The following is a 23,085-nucleotide window of genomic DNA, read 5'->3' as shown; positions in this document are numbered from 1 at the left end:
CGATTAATCGATTTTTTGATTTTCCCATTTCTGGATTTTTCGACTTTTCGTTTTCTCGATTTCTCAGTTATTCAGAGTTTCAGTTTTGGGATTATTTGATGTTTCGATTTCTTATTCTTTCGATTCTTCAATTTTTTGGTACCTTAATTTTCAGTTTTTTGAATTTTAAATTTTTCAGTTTCCCGATTTTTCAGTTTTTCGGTTTTTCTGTTTGTCAATTTTTCCAATTAATAAATTTAAACTTTTCAAATTTTATGATGCTTCGATTTCTCAGTTTTCCGATATTTCACTTTTGCAATTTTTCACTCCTTTGATTCAATTTTTGTATTCTTAAGTTTCGATTTTAAATTTTTGATATTTATCAATTTTTCCAGTTTTTGAAGTTTAAATTTTTGATTTTTTGATGCTTCGATTTGTTAAAGTTTGAGATTCTTAAATTTTTCAAATTTCAATTTTTCAGTTTTTCGGTATTTCAGGTTTGGGAATTTTCGGGTTTTGATTCTTTAATTTTTTAATTTGTCAAATTCTCCATTTTCACTATTTCAGTTCCTTGATTTTCAATTTCGCAGATTATTTCAGTTTTGTGATTTTCTAATTTTTTGTTTCTTGAATTTTTCGATTTGAAAATTTTTGAATTTTTCAAATTTTCAATTTTTGTCTTTCCTTAGTTTTCCATTTTTCGATTTCTCGCATAATCGATTTCTCGATTTATCGGTTATTTTATTTTCCCACTTCTCCATTTTTCGACTTTTCGATTCCTCGATATCTGAGTTATATTCAAAGTTCCAGTTTTGAGGCTTTTCAATATTTCCTTGTTTCTATTCAGCAATTTATCAATTTTTCGATATTTCAGTTTTCGGATTTTTCAGTATTTCGATTTTTTAATTATAGATTTTTCAATTTTAAAGATTGATTATTCGAATTTTTGATGTTTCGATTTCTCGATTTCCTAATCTTTCGATTCTTCAATTTTTTGGTACCTTAATTTTCAGTTTTTTGAATTTTAGATTTTTCAGAGTCCCGATTTTTCAGTTTTTCGATTTTTCTGTTTGTCAATTTTTCCAATTAATAAATTTAAACTTTTCAAATTTTATGATGCTTCGATTTCTCAGTTTTCCGATACTTCAGTTTTGCAATTTTTCACTCCTTTGATTCAGTTTTTATATTCGTAAGTTTCGATTTTAAATTTTTGATATTTATCAATTTTTCCAATTTTTGAAGTTTAAATTTTTGATTTTTTGATGCTTCGATTTGGTAAAGTGTGAGATTCTTAAATTTTTCAAATTTCAATTTCTCAATTTTTCAGTTTTTCGGTATTTCAGGTTTGGGAATTTTCGGTTTTTGATTCTTTAATTTTTTAATTTGTCAAATTCTCCATTTTCACTATTTCAGTTCCTTGATTTTCAATTTCGCAGATTATTTCAGTTTTGTGATTTTGTAATTTTTTGTTTCTTGAATTTTTCGATTTGAAAATTTTTGAATTTTTCAAATTTTGTCTTTCCTTAGTTTTCCATTTTTCGATTTCTCGCATAATCGATTTCTCGATTTATCGGTTATTTTATTATCCCACTTTTCCATTTTTCGACTTTTCGATTCTTCGATATCTGAGTTATATTCAAAGTTCCAGTTTTGAGACTTTTCAATATTTCTATTTTTCTATTCAGCAATTTATCAATTTTTCGATATTTCAGTTTTCGGATTTTTCAGTATTTCGATTTTTTAATTATAGATTTTTCGATTTTAAAGATTGATTATTCGAATTTTTGATGTTTCGATTTCTCGATTTCTCAGTCTTCCGATTCTTTAATTTTTCGATATCTTAATTTTTCTTTTTTTTTGAATTTTTGATTTTTCATTTTTTCTATTTTTGAGTTTTTCGATTTTTCAATTCTTCGATATGTTAATTGTTCGATTTTTTAAATTTTAGATTTTTCTGTTCTTCGATTTTTCTCTTTACCAATTTTTACAATTTTTGAAGTTTAAATTTTTGATTTTTTGATGCTTCGATTTCTCAATTTTTTGATATTTCATAATTTTGGAATTTTTCAGTTTTTTGATTCTTAAATTTTTCAAATCTAAATTTCTCGATTTTTCAATTTTTCGGTATTTCAGGTTTGGGAATTTTCGGTTGTTTCATTCTTTAATTTTTTTAATTTGACAAATTCTCCATTTTTCAGTATTTCAAATTCTGAATTTTCAATTTCGCAATTTATTTCTATTTTTTATTTCTTCAATTTTTCGATTTTAAAATTTAATTTGATTTTTTCAAGTTTTCAGTTTTTGGTTTTCCTTAGTTTTCCATTTTTCAATTTCCCGATTTATCGATTTTTGGATTTATCGATTTTTTTGACTTTCCAATTTCTCCATTTTTCGACTTTCCGATTCTTCGATTTCTCAGTTAATTAAAAAATTTCAATTTTGGGACTTTTCAAAAGTTCCATTTATCGATTTATCAATTTTTCGATGTTTCAGTTTTGGGATTTTTCAATATTTCGATTTTTTACTTTTACATTGTTCGATGTTTCGATTTCTCGATTTTTTAAACTTTTGATTCTTCAATTTTTCGATATTTTAACTTTTTTAATTTTTTTAATTTTGAATTTTTCGATTTATTGATTTTTCAGTTTTTCGATTTTTTTGTTTGTCATTTTTCCCAATTTTTCATGTACGATTTCTCAATTTTCCGTTATTTCAGTTTTGCCATTTTCAATTTTTTTAATTTTCAATTTGGCCTTAACTTTTCGATTTTTCAATTAACCAATTTTTCGATTTTTTGTTTTTCATTTCTCCATTTTTCGACTTTTAGATTTCTCAATTTCTTAGTAATTCAAAGTTTCAGTTTTGGGATTTTTCAACATTTCTATTCTTAAATGTCGATTTTTTTACATTTAAAATTTTCGATTTTAAAGTTTTGATTTTTGGATCTTTTGATGTTTCGATTTCTCGATTTTTCGACCTTTTGATTTTTTAATTTTCCAATATTTTAATTTTTCAATTTTTTGCTTTTTGAATTTTTCGATTTCTCGATTTTTCGATATTTCCATTTTTTAAATTTTAGATTTTTCGATTATTTGATAGTTCGATTTGTAGATTTTTCAATTTGTCGATTTTTTAAATTTTAAATTTTTCGATTTCTTGATTTTTCAGTTCCTCGATTTTTCTATTTGGCAATTTTTCCATTTTTGAATTTCTAATTTTTTAAAGTTTTGATACTTCGATTTCACGACTTTTTATGTTTCGATTTCTTGGTGTTGCAATTTTTCAATTTCTAAGTTTGTCGATATTTCAACATTTTGGCTTTTCGATTTTTCAATTTTACAATTTTGAATGTTACGATTTTTTAATTTTTGGCTTCCTTAAATTTTTACATTTTGTAATAGGTTAATTTTTTCATAGTAATTTACCTTAACAGAGAAATCCTGATAAATCATAATAATAAAAACTAAACAGGTTTGCGGACCGTTTTATCCTAAATATTTTTATGACCCTAAATATTAATAATTAAAAAAGAACATTAAGAATGCGAAAATTATTCGTCGGTGTCACTGGGAAGCAAAATGAATAAATAATAATCAGAAATTTTTTAGTGTCCAAAGAAAGTGAATCTTGAGAATGTTTGTGAGTACTAAATCGGAAAGACCCCTCAAATTTTCAGATTCTCAAATGTTCAAAATATTTAATCCTCAAATCCTCAAAATCGTCAAACCCTCAAATTCTCAAAAATCTCGAAATTCTTAAATCATTAACTCCTTAAATCCTCAAAATCGCCAAATTCTCAAATCCTCAAATCACCAAATCTTCACCAGATGCTCATATATTAATGATCTAGGTAATTTACATTTTACAGCTATGTAAATGATCAGGTAGCAATGACCACTAGAATCCTTGGTGTTATTCAAAGAAACTGTAAAGATTTTTGCGGTAATAAAACCTTAACAGAATTCTTTAAACGACACTATGTTTGAGAATCCTCAAAATCCTCAAATCCTCAAAAATGCGCTGAGATTCTTTCTTAGTCGCTTCTATGAAACTAAACTGCAAAAAAAAAACGCTTGGAAGACGAGCGCAGCGAGCTTAATTATTAACAAAAAATGTATTCATCTGTGTAAGTAATTATAAAAAATAAGAATGAATTTATAAACTACAAGTAATACAATACTCGTCCGATATTACAATACTTCCTCAGCTTACACTCGGAAAGTAAAAACGGATGAAAGATAGAAAAACAAGTAAAAATAGAATTAGAAAAAAGAAAAGAACGAGATTGCGTGAGAAGATAGAAACGATCACTAGAAGTAACCAAAATATATTCTATAAAGTATTGAAGAATATGAGAAAGGAAAAGGATGTGGATATTATACAAATAAACGAAAAAGAAACAAATCTAATAGCACAAAAAGGTGGAAAGAATGTTTTCCGGGAAACTTTGAGATAAATGATGTAAATGAATGTGAATATGTAAAGCAAATTGAGTTAGTTAAACACAGCAGTGTAACAGTGGAAAAAGTAGTATATGCAATCAAAAAAACTATGGACTATAAAAAGGATATGTAAAAGACGTAGACGTAGACCTAAGAAAACGTGAAGAAATTAGAATCTAGTATTGTACGTGGTACCTTTAACAACGCTTAGTGACGCTATTACACCGACCAACAAATTGCAGGTCCTTAATTATTAATCGCTCTCGTCCTTATCTCTCATTGAAATCTCACGCATGGCGAAGCAGCGGCACGCACAAAGCTCTCTCGGCCCTAATCTCCGATCACCGATGTAACAATAGACCCGAGATAAATTATTGGCACTTCAATTATTTATATTGATGGGAGACGCAGGTCGAAAAAAGCCCGGACGAGTTTTCAGCGCCTTCAGGACATCGTTGCGATCTCGAACATGAAGAACACGCCCCGCAACAGATCGAGATCTAGATAAATCAAGCAATTTCAGTTTGATGCGAAAGTAAAAATCCGGTAGCGCAAAAAACGGAGATTTGTAGAGTAAAAGTGGTGGTTCTTTCTCGAAAAAATTACTCTCACATGTCAGGAAAGAGCGTAATCGGAACTCGACGCGCGCTCTGGCATCATCGCCGATGATAAATTGACGCAGCGTCACGCGGAGAAACATATATCAAGATCCAATTAACGTTTCGAGAGCAATCGAAGACGAGCCGATTTTCTGCAGTTGGCTCACTCGAGAGGAATGCTCAATGTCAGAAGCGGCGATTTCGCAACGACGAGGAATTTCAGATTTTTCGGCTTCATTTGCATGTGGCTGCAATTACGTGCTGTGTCTTTCGAGCGCGTTATCTTTAGATCAGGGACGTGCGTCTAACGGGGACCGACAATTTGTCTATGTAGGTCTATGGTAGTCACGACTTCGGTATATTGGACGTTCAGCCACCAGCGATGGGTGTGGGTGCCTTGACAACGCGATTTATGGGGGACTTCCGTGTGTTGCAAATCGGACAAAAGTCCACCACGGAACTCATATTCGCGAAATTGAAGTTTTTGATTTTACTTCCCGAGCGAAAGCTAAGGAAGTATTGTAATCGAGGCACTTCAGGAGCGAGGGAAGTTCTGTGGAAACAACCTTCGACCAATTTTTTAACATAATAGCACACTCGTAAATTAACATATCCAGCATTTCCTGCACTCTTATCTCGCTTGGTCTTAATTTAATTATAGCCGAAGCTGGAACCCAAATTTATCTAATATTAAATCTCGCTCCACAAAAACAAAATTTTGAAGAAAGCGTCGGCACTTTTTTCGAAATGCCCTCATACATCATCGCGCTCGTCGAAAGTCGCCTCACCGGTAGCTAATTAAACCTCTCCCATAAATCAAAAATTGACAAATATTCCGGTCCCAGCTTAAATATTTGGACAAGCGATGAATCTTTCCTCGGAATTTTATGAAATAATTTATGAAATCCGTCAGTTTGTTTCATTTTTTAATAAATTCCAGTGAAATGCGACAAAAAACGTGTTTACACGGCGATTACGCAAGCGTCCGAATTCATACCGAGCTCGAATTCATTAATTAACACATCCATTCCGACGAGAAAAGTTCCTGCTTTTTCTTCTTGTTGGAATCGAAACAACAATGCTAATCTGATATCGATATCCTTGAATACACAAAATTATAGTCTTCGGGTTTAAACTGACGAACGTAAACAAGCGCAAACCTCAATGACGCTTTTTTTTGTGTGTAGAGCGTCATATAATTAGCAGCAGCCACACCCGAATCTCGGATTCGATCACTTTCTCAGCAGGAAAATCGTTGCGTTTCCACGCTGTAATGAAAAAATCCAGTTTCACAATTCAAGTGTGAAGAAACAATAAACGCTATCTGACAGCTTTGTTCCCAGACTTTTCCGGTATTATCAGAGATTTAGCTGCCGCAACAATAAAATAAAGCTTCTTGCGGTGCACATATCTCTCGGACGTGACACAGAAGACATAATGCGCCAGATAACAACACTATAGTGTCTCTGGAACAGCGCGTTTACATGTCTTTACCGACGCGCAGATAGAGCCGTCAGGTTTTTACAAGAGGCGAACGTATTTTTCTGGTTATTATTTGTGATTGTTTGAACTGCGGAAACGACAAATGCTCAGCTGTGCAGCTGTGCTTAAAAGCTACTCCGAACTACTGGTGGTAGCCTATTTGGACTGCTTTGCTGCTTTGTAATTATTATTAATTGCTTTATTGTCTTCTGGCAATTATTATTTTTTTCTCTAAATTATTTAAAACAATTTTGGGGGATTTTGGTGTTCTATTTTTGGAAAATTCTGACCTGATCTGTTTTGGGTTAATTTTGGTCCCATTTTTTTTTTTTTTTTTGAAACATTGAAAAAAATCTTGAAGTTCTAGGTATTCCTGTTTGGAAAGAATTTGAAAGTGCTTTGGAGTCTCTACTGTCTTTTCCTCTAATAATTCAATTAAATTTCTTAGACGATACGTCATTTGCTGAAATTACTCTTACCTGAGCAGATACTAGCCCCGCCCACCCACCCACCCTTTCTTTTCTTAGACGATATACCATTTACCAAAATCAGTCTTATCTTAGCAAGTACTGGTGACTCACTTTTACAAAAAATGATCAAAATTTGGAAACATTCCGATTTCTATCTAACATTACCAATCTAGAGACTTGTTTCAGTTCCACATCGTTGATGGCTAACTACAAATCCGCCTTATCTTTGCCTTCTTCTTCGCTCCATAGAGCTAGCGCTGGTTTCATTTTTGCCTTTAACTTGTTGTTATAGCTACATTGTATGAAGATGACAACCAACCGACCCATGACTATTTTCTTGAAGAGTTTAAACCCGTCCAGCAAATTGCGGCTTCCTCCCGTTCTTATCGTGTTATCATGTCCGTTTTAAAAATTGGCATCTTATGGGTGTGCGCAGCGCCCGTGGCCATCACGTCTTCCCATTATAATTAATGGAAGACGGGCATCGATACGAGCGCCGCATCCATCAAGTTAGCGGTGCTACCATTGCCGACCAGCATGTCTTTACTTTATGTACTAGGAAATTTGATCACAGAACTTGTTCTCCATTCATTTCTTCTTGTTGGTCACTTCTCTGATTATATCGTTAGCGCAAGTAATTATGCGGATAGAAAGCTCCAATTGACGCAAAAAAATCACATAAATTAGTTCACATTTGTAGGCAGATTAATTAATTCGAAATTAAACGCGCTCGCTTAATTTATGGTTGCGAGGTCTCGAAAAATTGCACATGCGAATTAGCGCTTTTTTATTTTGGTCGTGGTTTTTGCCAAGTCGGGCGATCGAAAAAATAGGCGCACGAGAAACGAGATGATTTATGCGGGATTTGGTAGTGAAATCGAGAAGTGGCAAGATTTATGCTTGTCGTAAATTTTCGCGTCGGGCTTGGTGAAGCTTTTACGCGACGATGGGGATTTACAAGGACCAAGTGTCAATAGGATCTTCATATGTCAGCGCACGACATGAAACAGGTTCAAAGAAGTTCAATTTTTAACTGAGACTGGACGAACAAATAATTCCAAACTCTTCGAAGAGGTTGATCGAGCAAGTGGCATCGCCTCGGGCAATACTACCACGAGAAGATTTAACCACCTTTCAGTCTAAAGTTTCTAGGACAAATCCGTCTCAAACCATCTTTTTTTTTCTTTAACACCTACACTGGTTACGCTTTTACTATGAGCGGATCTGTCGGTACCCAGGAGTGTAATATACAGAGAACCGTATGTAAGAAACAGTATTTATATTTTAGGTATAATTTTTATTAACACCGACAAAGGACCTATTTTAACTTCTTCCACTTAAAAAAAAATCGATTCGATATACTGACTGGAAAAGACAACCTTGCCGGTTTTCCAAATTTGAAAGGTTTGAGGGCAAAAGTAAATGAGCTCCCGGCTATCAAAAAGTGGATTGAAATTCGACCAAAAACTGAAATGTAGCTGAGTTTACTCTTTTTTTGACTTTATCAGAAAAGGTGAACATATTTTGTGACTTTCGCTCGATAATTCCATGATAAGTGTTGATAAGATGATATTATTCAATTTGTTTTTTTGTTATCATTAAAAAATATATTGCGAATATTGTTTGTTATTGAATAAAATTATCTGCATTTAAATTTTTGTTATTTCTTTTATCGTAAATTATACAACCTATGTATACAACATATTGACTACAATGTACCCTTTTTACTTCCCGAGCGTAAGCGAGGGAAGTACAGTATAACCTCTATAATCCGAACCCACGATTATCCGAACATCCAATAATCCGAACAGAGGCTAGTTGAAGTCGATATCTCTTTAAACCGAACGAAAACTCTGCAATCCGAACTGAATTTGAAAACATGACTCATTTTGGCAAATTAGTTTTATTATTAGTATATAATTTGCCAAAATCAGTTTTATCGTAACGAGTACTACTAGATTGTTCAATTTTTCGATTTTTCAGCTTTCGAATTATTCAATTTCCCGCTTTTTAAATTTTCAATTTTTTGATCTGTCTTTCGATTTTTGATTTCTCTGGGCAACTGAAAAAATGTCCGATTTTTTAATTTTACAATTGTGGCAGTTTTTTGTACAAATAAAGAAAATGAAAAACTGAAACGAAAAATTGCACATGGAAAAATTAAAAATTGAAAACTCGAGAAACTCAAATCGAAAAATGCAAAATCTAGAAATTGAACTGAAAAGTTGGAAAATTGAAAAATTTGAACTTGAAAACTAGAAAAAATGCAAATCGAAATAATTAGGAACAAAAAAAAATTAAAATTGACGCCACTGATTTTTATCTTATAAAGATTAGAAAGCAAAAAAATGATTTATTTGGCTGTACTTCAAGGGCGAGCAAAGTTCTGTTGGAATAACGTTCGACCAATTTTGTTTTAATGTAAAACCTTCTGGGGAGCCCCAAATCTCTTTTTTATGTGAAACTTTCTCGGAGTCCCAACTGTTTTTTTACAAATGTAACAACTTCTCGGGGCCCCAAATGCCTTTTGACTTCTCGAACGTAAATGAATTATAATATTCAGAATATTTTATTTAATTGTGGTTTAATTAATATATAATTTTAGTCCTGTGTTTTGAGAAGACAAACTCATTCAAATTAAACAAATTTCTACGTGACATTCTTTCGATATATAAACATAAACAATCGAAGTTAAGCATGTACACTGATAATAATACATTCTTTACAGTTGGCTGTATATATTTAAATTTAATTTATGTTTTATGTTACTAATTTTCCCAGCCTTATAAATCATGTATGATTTAAATAAGTGAATAAAAATTATTATTATTATTATTATTATTATTATTATTATTATGTACTTCAAGAGCGACGTAATATCTGTCGAAGTAAACTTTGACCAATTTTTTTAAGAAGGTGAAACCTCAGGGGTCGCAACTGGCTTTTTTAAAAATGTAAAACATTCTCGGAGGCCCCAGATGTATTTTTTTTTAATGTGAAACTTCGGGGGCCCCACTTGTCCTTTTTAAAAATATAAAACCTTCTCGGGTGCCCCATATATCTTTTTTTTTTAATGTGAAACTTTCGTGGGGTACCAATTTTCCTTTTTAAAAAAAGGCGAAATCTTCTTGGGGTTGCCAACTGTCTATTTTAAAAATATAAAACCTTCTCGGGGGCCCCAAATATATTTTCTTTTTAAGTGAAACCTTCTCGGGGGTCCTACTTATCTATTCTAAAATGTAAAACCTTCTCGGGGCTCCCAAATATCTTTTTTTAATGTGAAACCTTCTCGGGAGTCCCAACTGTCCTTTTTAAAAATGTAAAACCTTCTCGTGGGACCCAAATATATTTTCTTTTTAATGTAAACCCATCTCAGGGATCCCAACTGTATTTTCTAAAAATGTAAAACCTTCTCGGAAGTCCCAACTGTTTTTTTTTAATGTAAAACCTTCTCGGGGGTTACAAATATATTTTCTTTTTAATGTGAAACCTTCTCGGGGGTCCCAACCGTTTTTTTTTTTTTTTAATATAAAACCTCCTGGTTCCCATGTATATGTTAAACCCTCTCCGATGTCCCAAATATCTTTTGTTTGAAATGTGAAACCTTCTCGGGGATCCCAACTGTCTATTCTAAAATGTAAAACCTTCTCGGGGCTCCCAAATACCTCTTTTTTTAATGTGAAACCTTCTCGGCAGTCCCAACTGTCTTTTTTAAAAATGTAAAACCTTCTCGGGGCCCCAAATATATTTTCTTTTTAATGCGAAACCTTCTCGGGGGTCCCAACTGTCTATTCTAAAATGTAAAACCTTCTCGGGGGTCCCAAATATGTTTTTTTTTAATGTGAAACCTTCTCGGGGGAGAACCGTATGTAAGAAACAGTATTTATATTTTAGGTATAATTTTTATTAACACCGACAAATGACCTATTTTAACTCTTCCACTTTAAAAAAATTCGAATTTGTGTTTGGAAGTCGGTATATATTTTGACGTTTTGTTCTTTTGCAGACGGACCCTCCGAATTCCCATGAGTGTGGTAGACACGGGCCTCCCTTGGCTTCGGTACTTGCCCCCGCTGCCCCTCAGCCTGCCGCTCACCATGCGCGAAAAGGACTCCTCCCCCCGCAAGATGCTGGTGGCCTCCGGCGGCCACAGCTCGCCCAAGCAGGCCGCCGTCTACCCGCTGTCCGTGCGAGTTCCTCCGGGGGACGAGATGCCCTTCGACCTGTCCCGCAACACCCGGTCCCCGGGCCCCCACATGTCGCCCGCCGGGCGGCCGCCCCCGGGCCCCCAGGACGGTGACGATCAGCCCCTCGACTTGCGCGTCGAGCACAAGAAGCTGTCGCTCATGATCATCCGGAGGCAGGTGGAGGACGAGAACCGCAACCTGATCTCGCCCGCCGTGAGCGTGAGCAGCGACAAGGACGACGTCATCGTGGACGAGGGCGGCGCCGCGGCCAAGGCGTTCAGCCCGCAGATCCCCGGCTACCCGGGCATGCTGTTCCCGCCGCAGCCCATCCACCCCATGATGCTCGAGGCCATGTACCGGGCGCAGGGCGAGAAGGTGCCGCGGCTGCCCATCCCGTATCCCAGCTCGCCGCCCGGCTACCACCAGCGGTACCCGTTCCTGAGCCCGTCCATGCTCAGTCCCCCGGTGAACCAAGTTCCTTTCGACATGCTGAGGACGAGCGCTCCTCAGGCGCCCAAAGTCTTCGACGCCGCCGGCGGCAAGATGAAGGACAGGTACGCTTGTAAGTTCTGTGGTAAAGTTTTCCCGAGGTCGGCGAATCTGACGCGGCATTTGAGGACGCACACGGGGGAGCAGCCCTACAAGTGCCGGTACTGTGAGCGCTCGTTTAGTATCTCGAGTAATCTTCAGAGACACGTGAGGAACATTCATAACAAGGAGAAGCCGTTCAAGTGTCCGTTGTGCGAGCGGTGTTTCGGGCAGCAGACGAACCTCGACAGACATTTGAAGAAGCACGAGGCCGACGGGCCGACGATACTCGACGAACGCAACCTCCAGAGACGGACCATGACGCCGAGGAACATGAGCGAGGAGTCGTACTTCGAGGAGATCCGGTCGTTCATGGGCAAGGTGACCGACGGGCGGTTGCTGCAGCACCTGCAGCCCCCCAAGCAGATGGCGAACTTCCCGATCGCGCTGCCGCCGAAGCTGTTCGACGGGCAGGGCCAGGAGAAGCCGACGAGTCCCGACGACGCCAAAAGAGACTCCTCCTACTTCTCGGACAAGGACAACTTCTCGTCGCGGTCGTCGAGCAGCTCGGAGAAGGACGACGAAGACAAGAACCAGGACAAGAGCGAGGAGTGCGCGAAGATGGACGAAGACATCAGCAACAACAACACATGATCGACGGTAAAATTGTGATACGCGTTTGTGTCCGGTTCGGCCGGCGCATCCGTTCGATTTTGGTACAAATGAAAGTGAACCGAATCAAATTGTAATTTATCGATTAAAGCGGTGCCAATTGACGATCAAGTCCGACGGCACTCCCGAAGAAAGCTCACGTGGTTCGCCACTCAGATTGTGATTATACGTATTACAAAACCAAATTGTTGTTCACATTCTCGCTCACACTTAATGAGGAGTTTATTCTCGAATCGATTACGCAATCGCCGCGTTCAGAGAGACCAATTAAATCAAAAGAAGATGCCGTATTTTATGCGGACTTTTATATCCTAATTTGTTTTGGGGGCACCGCCCGACCGACGTTTCTAAATTTACGAACGACCATTTTCTCGCAGTGTACCTATGTGTCGCGACGCGAAAATCGAATCCTTATGGCCTCGTTCGCTTTTCCAAAAACCGACCAGGAAGTGTCCCAACGCCACCACACACACAAGAATCCGAAACCTGCAACACCAGTCTTAATTAAGAACGGAAATCGACGCGAATTAACCATAAACGTAGGCAATTAAGAGTGATAGTTGAGACACAAATTACCCGTTTCGTATATTTTAAAGTAAATCGCGTCGTTTTCCTAATTGAATCATAGAAGAAAGTTCGGTACGACTTTCCAGAAAAACCTTTTTTTCCTCGCTCGCAACCAGTTATTGGAAAGATGCGTATCGGATGGGAACGGATGTCAAGAGCGCTTCACAATGTAAAAGCGGCTCATATATTCCATAAATTTTAGAGTTTTTTGCGAATCGCAGCGATTTATGGGTGGAAAATATGGAGTTATGGTCATACCGTGGAAGTAACGTTACGCAGCGGACGATAACGATTATTCCAGTACGGCCCTGGAGCGTTCTAATCTACAATAATCTAAGACATGTTCCTCGTGTTGCTACAACAATTCAGAATCGAGATAATGGCTTTAATCAAATAAATGTCTATATTTATGGCTTTGGGCGAAAACATGTTGTGTTTTCAACGGTTCTTCTTCGATTTAGAAATAGTGCAGTGGCGTAACAGAGCTCGAGGGCCACATCTCCACAAAAATGAGGGCAAGGCTCGGACTTTTAATTATCGGGCAAAAATTTGCACCAAGTTCACTTCGTCGCCTTGCCTGCGGTCGACTTTTTTCCGAAGCTCTCTTTGTCTTCGCGACTTTCACACAATTCATTTTTCGCTAATGAATATTGATGACCCGCGAACTAATCTCCGGATTGCCCAATTTCCCGGGCCCACCTCTCGAATCCATCACCATCCAGCGCTTTTTTCGCTGCAGCGCGACCATCTGCTCCTGCATTTTGCATGAGGTCATCTCGAGATTAGTACCTCGGAGTAAAATAAAATTCAAACTAGTTCAGTTTCTTCTCGGCAAGGAAGTGGGTGGAACTAACAGCGTCCAAGCCCGAAGGCATCTCTTTAACTGACTCCGTAAACGATACGCTCGCGAGATTTAACATAGATAAATCCGTTTTGAAAGAATAACAGGCTGCTTTACGCCGGACAATAAATTATGCGGAACGGTACCGGTGCGGGCTAGGGTGGAGCTAGATGGACATGTGCGAAGAGATGGGAGATTTTTATCAAGGCGGTGTTAAGTGAATTTGGCGGCGGGAAGAGCCGTTAGACGGGCTTTGATTTAGAGACGGCGATGCATAAAATCTTTCTTGGGAGAACGGCTAGAGCTTTTTTTAATTAGCGGCGTTTTTGGTGATTGCGTCTGTGCTTTTTCACTCTTTTCCTTTCCCCAGTGAGGTCAGTCGACTTAGACACCACAAAATTCTGTCATCTCCTCTCCTTTCACACGCTTCTCACAACACACAAACCGTTTAACGACCATCTCACACTCTTTAACGTCCTCATCAACGCATTATCCGCTACTGTGCCATCCAGCCCGTCATCATCTCTGTAATTGCTTCCAGACGCTACTAATGACACATCGACTACACAACAATCTATTATTTGTTTAACCTTTCGCCACGACACCGATTCATGTCATCATCTATTACGCATGATCGATATTAACACATGCCAGAAAAATCCATCGACATGGGTACCATACCTACCATGGCATTCTAATTTAATTGTGAATGTTGTTTTCGCACAATACCATCATTCATTGCTGTCGTTTGAACTAATATGTTGGAGCTGATTTTCCTGCAGCATCATTCGTCATGGATCGAGATTTGCATAAAAATTCTAGCGGAGATTACACGTGGTTGGAAGGTGATCATTAATTATGGGTTTGGTGTTGGAGGTGTTGGGGATTTTGTGTCTTCTAATTGAAAAATGTTTACTATATGTTTTCATCTTTTACTCATTTCTTTTTTCTTTCTTACTGTTAAAAAAATATTCTTATAATTTATTTTGCATTATAAATCTGGCTACTTTCTGGTAACTTTGTACATCTTTTTCTTTCTTTTCTTCATTCTTTTTCATCTTTATTGCTTTGAGCTTTTGATCTTCTTATCATTTTTGTACAACTGAAGCAAATATCAAAATTTGAAACATACTAAAGTGGAAAAAAAGATAACCATAATATTTTAATGTCTTATTTCAATGTGTGGTGTCAAAAATTGCCATTTCGTAAAGCGAAAAAAGCTCACTACATTGTGGAAATTGATTAAAATTGTATGAAAAGGTCGAGAGTTCTGTGAATTAATTTCCTCAAAAAATTTTAAACAAAAGAAAATTTTGAATGTTCCTTCTGAGAAAAAAGTAGAAACTGAAATGTTTTCTTCATTTTAGCCTGCCACTGAAAAACATGTACTGAAAAATATAAAAACTCTGAAAATACAATAAATTTACTCAAAACATACATTATACTATGTTCAGATTAATGAAATGGCTAATTGAAAAATTTAACGAAACATTTTTTTAACAGTTTTCTGATACTTTTTCATTAATTCTTTTGTTATAGTTTTCTATTTTCTCAATTTTTCATTTTCCTCATCTTTTATTCATTTCTTTGTATCCTTATAGATCTGTTTCTACTATTAATCATTCTCGCAGCTTTTTACACCTTTTTTCTGTTATTATCTTTCACCTTATTTCTCTGACATTTTTACAACTTTCAAACTAGAATTAGAATTCGGCAATTTGTTAAAATGCAAAAAATCATGTTTCCACTTTCTTAATGTAAAAGTTAAAAATATAGTAAATAAAAAACTCGCTGCATTATCGAAATTAATCAAACTGGTACGAAAAATTCGAAAATTCTATGAACATTTAATTTTTCAAAAATTTTAAACAAAAAGAGAATTCTGAATGTCTTTCCGATAAAAAAGTAGAAATTGAAATATTTTCTTCATTTTAGCTTGCCAATGAAAAAGACAAGATAAATTTTACATGTCCTGAAAAATGTAACAACTCTGAAAACATAATAAATAAACAAATTTATTTAAAAAAAAAAACACTTTATACTATGTATTTATTTAATGAAATAGCTAATTGAAAAATTTAAAGAAATATCTTCTTTTTACAGTTTTCTGATACTTTTTCATTCCTGTTCTTCCTTTTTACTTTTTCTTACTTATCCTTCTTTTCTTATTTCTTTCTGTACTCCCAATTCTTCCATTTTCTTCATCTTTCACTCATTTCTTAGATCTGTCTCTGCTGTTAATCATTGTTGCAACCTTTTATATCTTATTCTTTTTCTTCGTTCTTTTTTTCATCTTTATTTCTCTAATATTTTTGTAAAAAATGCAAAATATTCTTTGGATCCTCATTATTTTTGACAACTTATGCAAACCCAAAAGCTTAATATATAGTAAATAAAAAGCTCAATACATTATCGAAATTAATCAAATTGCTATGAAAAGTTCGAGATTTCTATGAGGTGAAGCTTTCATTTTCCCAAAAATTTTAAACAAAAAAAAAGAGTCTTTCCAAGAAAAAGTAGAAACTGAAATATTTCCTTCATTTTAGCTAGCTAGTAAAAATCATAAGGTACATTTTACATGTCCTGAAAAATGTAACAACTGTAAATTTATACAATGTATGTTTTGATTTAATGAAATGGCTAATTGAAAAATTTTTTTAAAAATGTCTTTTTACAATTTTCTGGTACTTTTTCATTCCTGTTCTTCCTTTATACTTTAGTCTATTTTTCTTACTTATCCCCTCTTTTGTTATTTCTTTCTATACTCCCAATTCTTTCATTTTCTTCACTTTTCACTCATTTCTTTTATCATTATAAATCTGCCTCTGCTATTAAACATTGTCGCAACTTTTTATATCTTATTCTTCTTCTTCGTCCTTCTTTTTCATCTTTATTTCTCTGATATTTTTGCAACTTTCAAACCAGAATTAAATTTCTACAGTTCATTATTTTTGCACAACTTTTGCAAAGATAAAAGTTTACAACATATAAATAAAAAGCTCACTACATTGTCGAAATTAATCAATATGATATGAAAAGTTCGAGAGTTCTGTGAATTTTTAATTTTCTGGAAAAACTTAAACAGAAAGAAAATTCTGAGTTCCTTCCGAGAAAAGCGCAGGAACTGAAATATTTTCTTCATTTTAGCCTGTTGGTGACATAAGGTAAATTTTACGTGTCCTGAAAAATGTAACAATTCTGAAAATATAATAAATGCACAATTTACCAAAAAAAAAATTTTATACATACTATGTACTGATTTAATGAAATGGCTAATTAAAAAATTTATAGAAATATTTTTTTCTACATATAGTTTTCTGGTACTTTTTCATTCCTGTTCTTGCTTTCTTACTTTCCTCTCTTTTATTATTCCTTTCCATACTTTCAATTCTTTCATTTCTTCATCTGTCACTCATTTTTTTGTATCATTATAAATCTGCCTCTGCTATTAATCATTCTCGCACTTTTACATTTTTTTTTCGCTATTCTTTTTCATCTTCATTTCTCGAATACTTTTACTACTTTGAAACTATAATAAACTTCAATAAAATACAATGAAAAGATTTGTGAACCTTTAATTTTCTCAAATTTTAAACAAAAAAATATCTTTTCGAGAAAAAAGTTCAAACTGAAGTATTTTTTTCATTTAAGCCTACCATTCAAGAACCTAAGGTAAATTTTACGTGTCTTGAAAAATGTAGCAATTCCGAAAATGCAATAATTGCAGAATTTACTCAAAAAAAAACTTTATAAGAAAAATGTAAAAATTGTTTTTTTTTTCAGGTTTCTGGTACTTTTTCATTAATGTTATTTCTTTCTTACTGGCTCTGTCTTCTTTATTCCTTTCTATACTCTCAATTCTTACATTTCCTTCATCTTTCACTAATTTTTGTATCATTATAAATCTGCCTCTGCCATTAATCATTCTTTTTTACATCTATTTCTTTTTTTCGTCATTCTTTTTCATCTTTATTTTTCCAATTTTCAAACTAGAACCAAAATTCTGCAAAATGCACACAAAGTTCGAGAGTTCTAAATTTTCTCAAAAATTTTAAATAAAAAGAAAGTTGCCTGTGTTCCTTCCGAAAAAAAAAAATAAAAACTGAAATATTTCCTTCATAAAACTAAATAAATAAAAAAACTTAACAATTACTTTTTTGTTTTAATTTAATTATTTTGACAAATATAAAATTTCAAAAAAAATTAAATCCTTCCCTTAATGTACTTCTTTTTTCGCTAGTTTTACATTTTTACAACTATATCCACTTTGCAGTGTTTATTTTAAGTGTATATTTCACATAATTTTTTTTGTGAAAATCTTTGTTAAACGTTTATTGAAGGCGAAATAAACTCATAAAGAACAATTTACAAGTTCAAAAAAAATAAAAACAGACTTCCTTTTGTCTTTTCTTTCTTCTTTTAATGTTTCGTTTTCATTTCGTTTCTTTCTGGGCTGTGGTGATGGAATTTTTAAACTCATCATTACAAAACTAATTTGGAAAAATTGTTAACTAAGATCTTCCGAAAATCAACTTTCTCCTGAATGAAGACAATTTAAAATTGTAAAAAAAATTAAAAAATGAGTCGTCTCGAAAATTTTCAATATTCCAGAGATCATAAACAGAGAATTTAAAGGAAAAAGAAATTTAAGAATACAAAATCCTTAAAATAACAAACTAGGTGACTGATCATTTTCAATACATTACTCATTAATTAAATAAATAAACTGTTATAAAAAGCATGAATTCTTAGACAACAAAAAACCAGTGCGAAAACCACAAGAACGTGTAGACGCAAACTTAATTAATAAATCCATTAATTACGATACACATGCAATCTAGTTCCTCGTCTTTTTTCAATGACTTCTCCATTCAGGATGTCCTTACACGTACACAAGAGAAAAAAGACATCCCGTATTCAGTCCGCAACCCAAAATAAAATAAAACGTTCTCAATTAAGTGCACCATTAGAAAAAAGAATCGTGACATAAAAAACTCCGATTTCAGTTTTAACGTTGACTTACTGCTTTAAGCCAGTGTAACACATTTCCGCCGTAGCAACAAAAAATAAACGTCTAACTATAGCCGAACAATTTACTTCCTAGATGACGTTTCAGCTTAATGTATCAAGCTTCAATCACGGACCGAAACGCTCTGATTTATGTTTCCTGTTTTAATTAAATTTTGACACTTCATCCTCCTCAGTGAAAGTATCACCCAATTTCCTAACTTATCCCTTCACACTTTTACTCAACACATCTTCATTTTGCCATCTTTTTATTTATTAGCGTTAATCGAAAACTAATCCATCGCACTTTCTCTCTCTGTTCTGGAACGATTCCTCCACCGATGACGTCAAGTTGTTAATCGCGGAATGTCGTAATCCCCGAAAAAACCTCGTACATCGTATGACTAATCCTCAAAAATTTCAACACAGTAGTCCTTGATTCGCAGGAATTCGGCCGAAATTCATTTCGGGAGCCCAGGGCGAAAATGCTAATTCCCGCCCGATTTGCATACCGACCGTCTTTTGTCTTTTTCGAGCGTTTAGAGATCGCACTTTCATCAAACTGGAGCGACTTTCTTTTGCTATAAATAATAATTTTATAAATTTTTCTAATTAACGGTGACAGTTTCACTTTTATCGCGAGAAATTCAATTCCGACTTTTTCGACGCAAACAACTTTTTGTTGTACCGTTCGAAGCTCGGCGTTAGGACATAAATCTCACACAATGGCCGTGTTCGGAATTAACATAAATGCGTTGTAGCTATTTCACGCAGATTAACTTTAAGAGCTTATCGCTAAATTAATATTTAATCTTGCGTTTGTTGTGGCTGCTTTATCTGATCGGCTTTTCGCGGCGTTCGTCGCGTGATCTACCGTTGAAATCGCGACGAGAATGGACGGAAAATGTGGTAGCGAGGACGAGCCGAGGAGGAATTTAACAGAATTCCGAAATACGGAGAGTGTAATAATGTTGTGGATTTATAACGCTTTTTGTGTCTTGTGGCATTTTTATTTAATTGATGGTTTCATAAATAAACAGAGTCATTAACATTTCATTCCTCAAGTTTCTATGAATATTTACCATTTTTGGCATAGAATGCTTCAGTCGTAATTATGTGAATGAGATAATTTTCTTTGAAAGGCTAAAAGCTTTTAGAAGAAGTGGCAGATGAAAGTTATTATTATGGGATTTTTTTTTTTAATATTGTTACGAACGCTTTTGGGACAACTGTGAAAGCACAAATCACCATAAAAGTGGTCTATCCTAGTCTTCCGCATTTTACCTTCTTCTTCTTCCTAGAACTTCCCTTTTTTTACACTGATTCTTCCAAATTTCTTCTTTTTTATTCTCTAAATACTTTACACCGTTTTTCTACTCTTTTATAAACTCGTTTTCTTTTCGCATTACTTTGTTTTATTTTTTATAAGCACTTCACACTTCTCTCTCTATCTATCCTTCCTTTTTCTCTCTCTCTCTCTGTCCTGTGTGTCTTTCTCTTCCTATCTTACTTTCTCTTCTTCTTATTCTCTGTTCTCAAATTTCTCGCTCCCTTTATTCTTTTCCTTTATTATTCTCTCATCTTTCTTACCTTGCCTTAATTCTTTTTTCTTTTTTTACGTTTCGTTCTTTCTTTCTATGTCTCTCTATTATTTAAATTTCTTCTTTTCTACTGTTTCTTATTCGATTTTATATTTCTCCACTGTCATTTTTCGCTACCAAATTTTATCATTCTCTTAACTCTTTCATCTTTTTCACTTACTTTTCTACGATATTTACTCCGTTTTCACTCTCATATTTCTTTTTTCATTCTACTATTCATTCTTCCTTTCATTATTATCTCTTCTCTCGTTCTCTTTCTTCTTTCTATAACTTTAACTCACTGTTTTCTCCTCCTACTTCTTCTATCCTTGACTAATGAAAAAAATGTGTTTCTAAAGAAGAATGGTACATTTTTTCAAAATTTGTTGATATTTTATAAATATTTTATGTCTAGCAGAGGTATTGAGGACTTGTGGACTTAAAAAAATATTTAAATTTTCAAAAAAAATAGATGTATGTATATTTAAAAATAAAAATTTTGAAACCATGATAGTCTCAAAATTTAGGAAAGAATCTAGAATAAATTGTAGAAAAAAACAATTTCAGAATTTCTTAAATTTTTCACATCACGAAAGAAAATCTGTAATTATGAAATTTCCAGAAGTTCGTATATGTGAAAATACGAAACAAAAAAATCACATTTTTTCAACAAAAACTTAAAATTTGGAAAAACTACATCGTAAAAAGGATTTTTAGGAATTAAATTCCGTATAATATTTATATTTTATAAAATTTTTATTAATCCTTAAAAAACTAATTTGTTTTTTGCTTTTCCAATTACAATTGTTAAACATCTAAGTAAAGTTTCCTGATTAAGCTAATGATCACATTACAACCAGATCGAACCAAACATCACGAAAGGAAATGTACAATTTTAAAATTTCTAAAACTTTGAAAGGAATTTAATTCCGTATTTACAGTTAACTACCTTTAGGATTTTTTTTTAATAAAAAAATTTAACACAAAAATTAAACCTGAAAGAAAATTTACAAAAATCACGAATATGCAAAAAAACAAATTTATTTTCAAAAATGCAGATCATTATAGATAAAAATAACTGACGCACAGCATGTGTACAAAATAAAATCAGTTAACATTAACACATAAGTGCAACTAAACACTTCTTTGGCCAAAAAACCAAGAAAGATTTCTTGTGATGGCGTGCTTTGTTCGCTCTTACGCCATTAACCATAATTCGCCCATTACTTCTTCTTGTCCCATTTCCATTCCCCATAAATCTTCCGTTTTTCCTTTACCTAATTGAATTTTAATTAATTTATTGCTTTACTTTTTTCCTAACTATTTTTCCACCTTCCCAAACCGGTTTCTAGCACACTATGCAATCCAATAATAAACCAACCGACTTCTTGCTCGCTCAAATTATCGACCCGCAAGCCGCTAATTCGACATTTATTTATCCAACACCCCAAAGGTCACCTCCGCAAGTAATCCATCTCGCCCATCGGAACCCATTAGACCCATTCAATTTTTCACTATCTGACATTTAGCCAGGCGTTGTCAATATAATACCCGGCGGAGCCTTGAACTCGTCCGCAGGCCCACCGTTTAAAATTACACATTCCTGCGAGGGATGGGCCTACGTTGTGCAAATGTCAGATAACACATGCCTACCGCGATCAATCTCGTAGGCGAATGCAGAACGCGATGGCAAGCGCGATAAGTCGACCGGATTAAATAACTTTTATTTAACAGATTCTAGACGGCGGCGACTTATCGAAATGAAGATCGCATGCGAGAGTCGAAACGTCTCGCAAATTTCTCAATTTTTCTTAACACGGCTTTTGTGATGCAAATGCGGCCATAAGGAAACACATTCACGCCTACGATACATGCAACGCGCTCGAGATTTATCTTTATTATTATTTTTATTGTTTTACTTCCTTTGGAGAAGTCGGGCGGTGCTCGGTGTCGTGATGCAGTGATCTCTCGTTTTTTTTTTGTGTTTTTTTTTTGAATCAGTATTTAACAACAATTTGTTCCTCTTTATGTTACTTTACTTTTTGTAGCAACTATTTCCGTAAGTGTGCACCCAACTAATGTAACTGCACAGCCTAACCTAAGAATAAGTTGAAACTAATTTCCTATTTCTGCAATTTTGTTGTTGTGTTCCTATAGAGAAGTTTATTTAAGTGCAATTGCGTGTTAGTTACCTTTAGGTGTAAGTAGGGTAGTGAATTTGTAAATTATTTTTGTACAATTCCATGGAAAGACTTGACGAGTTCAAACTGTAAGCCATAAATTTTACGGATTTTGTAGATTTTTTAGTCAGAAATGGTTACCAAGTTAGTCCTTGAAATTTGTTCGCTCAGAGCGGCCATTTAGTCAATTGTTACAATTGTACATATTGGGACCAACGAAATGGTGTGTATAGATGTGGTGTAATGCAATATTTAATCTGTATATTTGTACTTTTTTAAATGTAATTATATTATTAATAAAACATGCAATTTGAATTTAAACCGTGTTTTTATTGTGGACGAGACAACCTCGTACATGTATTACTGGTTGTCCACGTTTCTAAGCTAAAAGAATGTTAATTTCTCCTCATTTTATAACGGCAATCTTAGGCGAAGCCAACAATTAGTGCTCCTTCGAGCCGGATATGTGATACTAAACTTCGAAGAATAAAGAATTCAAAAATCAAAAAAGTCACACAGTGTCCTAAGATTCAAAGTATAACAACATCAAA

At 34.3% G+C, this 23,085-nt stretch overlaps 1 protein-coding gene across 1 annotated transcript in view; it reads left to right on the top strand.

The window, feature by feature from the left end:
- Positions 1 to 15,185, top strand: part of LOC135143768 (transcription factor hamlet-like) — a 78,580-nt gene extending 63,395 nt beyond the window's left edge. Inside the window, exon 2 of the mRNA XM_064075710.1 lies at positions 10,979 to 15,185. Coding sequence (XP_063931780.1) covers positions 10,998 to 12,341 — 1,344 coding nt within the window. The 5' untranslated portion in view covers positions 10,979 to 10,997 and the 3' untranslated portion in view covers positions 12,342 to 15,185. The remainder of the gene's footprint in view (positions 1 to 10,978) is intronic.
- The last annotated feature ends 7,900 nt before the right edge of the window (positions 15,186 to 23,085 follow it).

Source organism: Zophobas morio, unplaced genomic scaffold (assembly GCF_036711695.1).
Source record: "Zophobas morio isolate AGI-343-1 ecotype UQ-CSIRO unplaced genomic scaffold, CSIRO_AGI_Zmor_V1 ptg000075l, whole genome shotgun sequence".
NCBI classification, from domain to species: domain Eukaryota; kingdom Metazoa; phylum Arthropoda; class Insecta; order Coleoptera; family Tenebrionidae; genus Zophobas; species Zophobas morio.
This window is presented reverse-complemented; position numbering and strand designations above follow the sequence as displayed.